The 2,866-nt window shown below is 47.8% G+C and overlaps 1 protein-coding gene across 1 annotated transcript; it reads left to right on the top strand.

The window, feature by feature from the left end:
- Positions 1-224: 224 nt before the first annotated feature.
- TEOVI_000629900 (metal-ion transporter, putative) lies at positions 225-1,628 on the top strand (the record flags this gene model as incomplete). Its single annotated transcript, XM_067220122.1, has 1 exon — positions 225-1,628. The coding sequence occupies one exon, from the start codon at positions 225-227 to the stop codon at positions 1,626-1,628; it is 1,404 nt and encodes a 467-aa protein (XP_067076223.1).
- Positions 1,629-2,866: the final 1,238 nt, after the last annotated feature.

The raw sequence follows: 2,866 nt of genomic DNA, 5'->3' as shown, positions 1-2,866 counted from the left end.
ATCCAACGGTACTGCGCAAACAAGTGTGTTTCATCAAGGCAGTGTACCAGCGGCTAGGCTTTGTGGAAGCGGCAACCGGCAAAGTGGAGAACTGAGAAGCGGGAAAGAACAACATTGCTTCAAATCGTAGGATTCGGTGAGGAAGGATCGCATTCGCATCGCGAGGTGTGTCGGGGCACGTTATTTTTGGTAGGCGTGTAGTTGATTGGAGGACGGCTACGAGCATGGAAGAGGCAAGTAGCGAGCACCAGCGGCTCCTTCCCTGCAGCTCCGGCCCACACTCGAACTACAACGCAGCAGCCGTGGAAGTGGGCACTCCAGCGGCACCTTCCCCATGGGGTGGGTTGGAGGACGCAGATCAACAATCCTTGAACTCGACGGAAGTGCGGCGGCGCCATGAGTCGAAGGTATTGTTAGCTGCCCTCATGTTCTGTTTCGTGTTCATGCTGGTAGAGCTCATGTTCGGCGTGGTGGCACACTCCCTGGCACTTCTGACTGACGCCTCGCATCTCCTCATCGACGTGGGCGCCTATGCGCTGAGTATCATGAGCCTACGTGCTGCCTCGAGGACCTCCTGCGGGAAGTACAGCTACGGCTGGCACCGCGCGGAAGTCATCGGAACGCTTGTTTCGGTCTTCTCCATTTGGGCCCTTGTCGTCTGGATTGTCATGGAGGGGTTGGACCGGTCGTGGACTGTACTGAAGTGTAGCCGTATCCATGCGATGCTTGCTACCACTGCTCAACAGTACAAGCGAAATAATAGCACCAGCTATTACGGCTTCGGTAATATTTCACAGCACCCTACGGTCGACAAGGATGGAGCACTGACAGAGGCGACGCATATGGAAATGTGTACAAGTATCGACTCACCCATCATGGTTGTGGTGGGTGTACTAGGGATGGTGGTAAACATTGTATGCACCGCTATTTTGTACTTCGGTGGTTCGCACGGCCACAGTCATTTTGGTGGATCACACCATCATAGCCATAGCGGTAACGGGGAAGAAGAGGATTCACTATGCGAGGAGAATACTGGGCACAATCACAGTCACGACCATGGACATGGACACGGGCACAGCGGAAGTGAAGGTGAAGGTCATGATCACAGTCACAGTCACAGTGGCAGAGGGTTCGCCGTTCACGCTGCTCTGCTTCATGCGTTGGGTGATTGTGTCCAGTCTCTCGGCGTCATCCTCGCTGGAATCTTCATTTATGTCGCAAACCGTTATTCGTACGGTGTTCCATCATATCGCTACTCCATTTACAACCTTGCAGACCCGCTGTGCTCGCTACTGTTTGCCGTCATTACGCTCAACATGACGCGACCGTTGCTGCGGGACCTTCTGGGAATTCTCATGGAGAGTACCCCTCCGGGTATTAACTACTCCGAGTTGTTGAGTGCCCTGCGCAGTATTAAAGGTGTTGAAGGCGTACACGACCTTCACGTGTGGTCGATTGCCTCCGACTACGCAGCGCTGTCGGTTCATCTTGAGGCGGATGATAAGGATGCAGCCCTTCAGAAGGCACAGGAGGTTTGCAAGAGATTTGGCATCACCCATACGACCATTCAGGTGGACACGGTGGAAAATGGGGCAGGTCTATGTCACTCAACTTGTGGAACAGTTTAAATCACTTCATAATTATGCGACGTTCAAATGTTGAACCAGTAAAGTGAAAAAAAATGTGCTTGTTTTAGCATGTTATCATTTTACTCATTTTATTTCTACTTTAGCCATCATCCGTTATAAGTTCTTTTTCGGGGACCGTTTCTATTTTTGTACATAAGCGTCGTTCGGCATTAACACATTTAATAACGACACAGTATGAGGGAAATAAAATGTGGCTGGTATGAAGCGAAGATTGCTCCTTCAAGTAGTCTACTATTTATTCTTTTTTTCTTTTTCTGTGCATACCTCTCTTCTTTGAGCCGGCTCACAGAGCTGAAGGTGGAAGGTTTGATTTTTTTTTTTCTGCTCACCTGCTTGACATTCCGTTGTTAAATTGCTTTTATCTACACTAATAAAACATCACTTTTTCTCTCCCAATGAAGGAGAGGGAAAAAAAAGTACCCACACTTTCAAACAAAACCGTTTGTAAGCAGACGTGAAAACGCTCTCTTCGCCACTAAATCCCTCACTTTGTGGGGCTACACTGTATATGGATTGATAGCAAATGATGTCTGTTTTGTGCTGACTGTTCAACGGGAAAAAATGTAGGAAAGATATGAAGAAAGTGTGGATAGGGCGAACGAAGAAGGAACCCCAAGGGGATAATGACGTATTTATTACCTCCACCGACATTATACCTGTACCCATTCCCTCTCAACTACTATTTCAACAACTGCAGTTGCTCGATTCCTCATTCCCTTCTTGTTTTTGTTTTTGTTTTTGTTTTTTGCTCCGTTGGGCCCCCTCAATTTTCTTCATGGATTAACGCAAGAGGTATGATATGAAGAAGGAATGCGAGCACAAAATGTGTCGTTACGGCACCGTTTGTCGAAATGAAAGAAGGAAAAAAAACGTTACAAGAGGTCAATAAGGGGCAACTCAGTACGCGATTGCTCTGCACAAACAATCATTTATAACAAATGGGTATTTTAGTTGTCACTCACTGTCGTAGTGCTGATGGGAAATATACAAATCTCTATTTATTTATTTTTTTGTCATCAACTTCCTCTGCAATTACTGACCTCTGTTTAAATGGTCATATAGGCATCTATAGCGAGCAAGGAAGGGTGGACCTCGTTCGAATCATGCAAAGCGGCAGTGAGAAGCGGAACGGTCAAAAGCGCCCCCGGCATGCTGGTGAAGCAGCGGCCTCTTCACCAGCGGTAGCACTCAAACAAAAGAAACTGAAACCGAAGAAA

The sequence above is a fragment of the Trypanosoma equiperdum genome, assembly GCF_001457755.1.
Source record: "Trypanosoma equiperdum strain OVI genome assembly, contig: ctg_1059, whole genome shotgun sequence".
In the NCBI taxonomy this organism is placed as follows: domain Eukaryota; phylum Euglenozoa; class Kinetoplastea; order Trypanosomatida; family Trypanosomatidae; genus Trypanosoma; species Trypanosoma equiperdum.
This window is presented reverse-complemented; position numbering and strand designations above follow the sequence as displayed.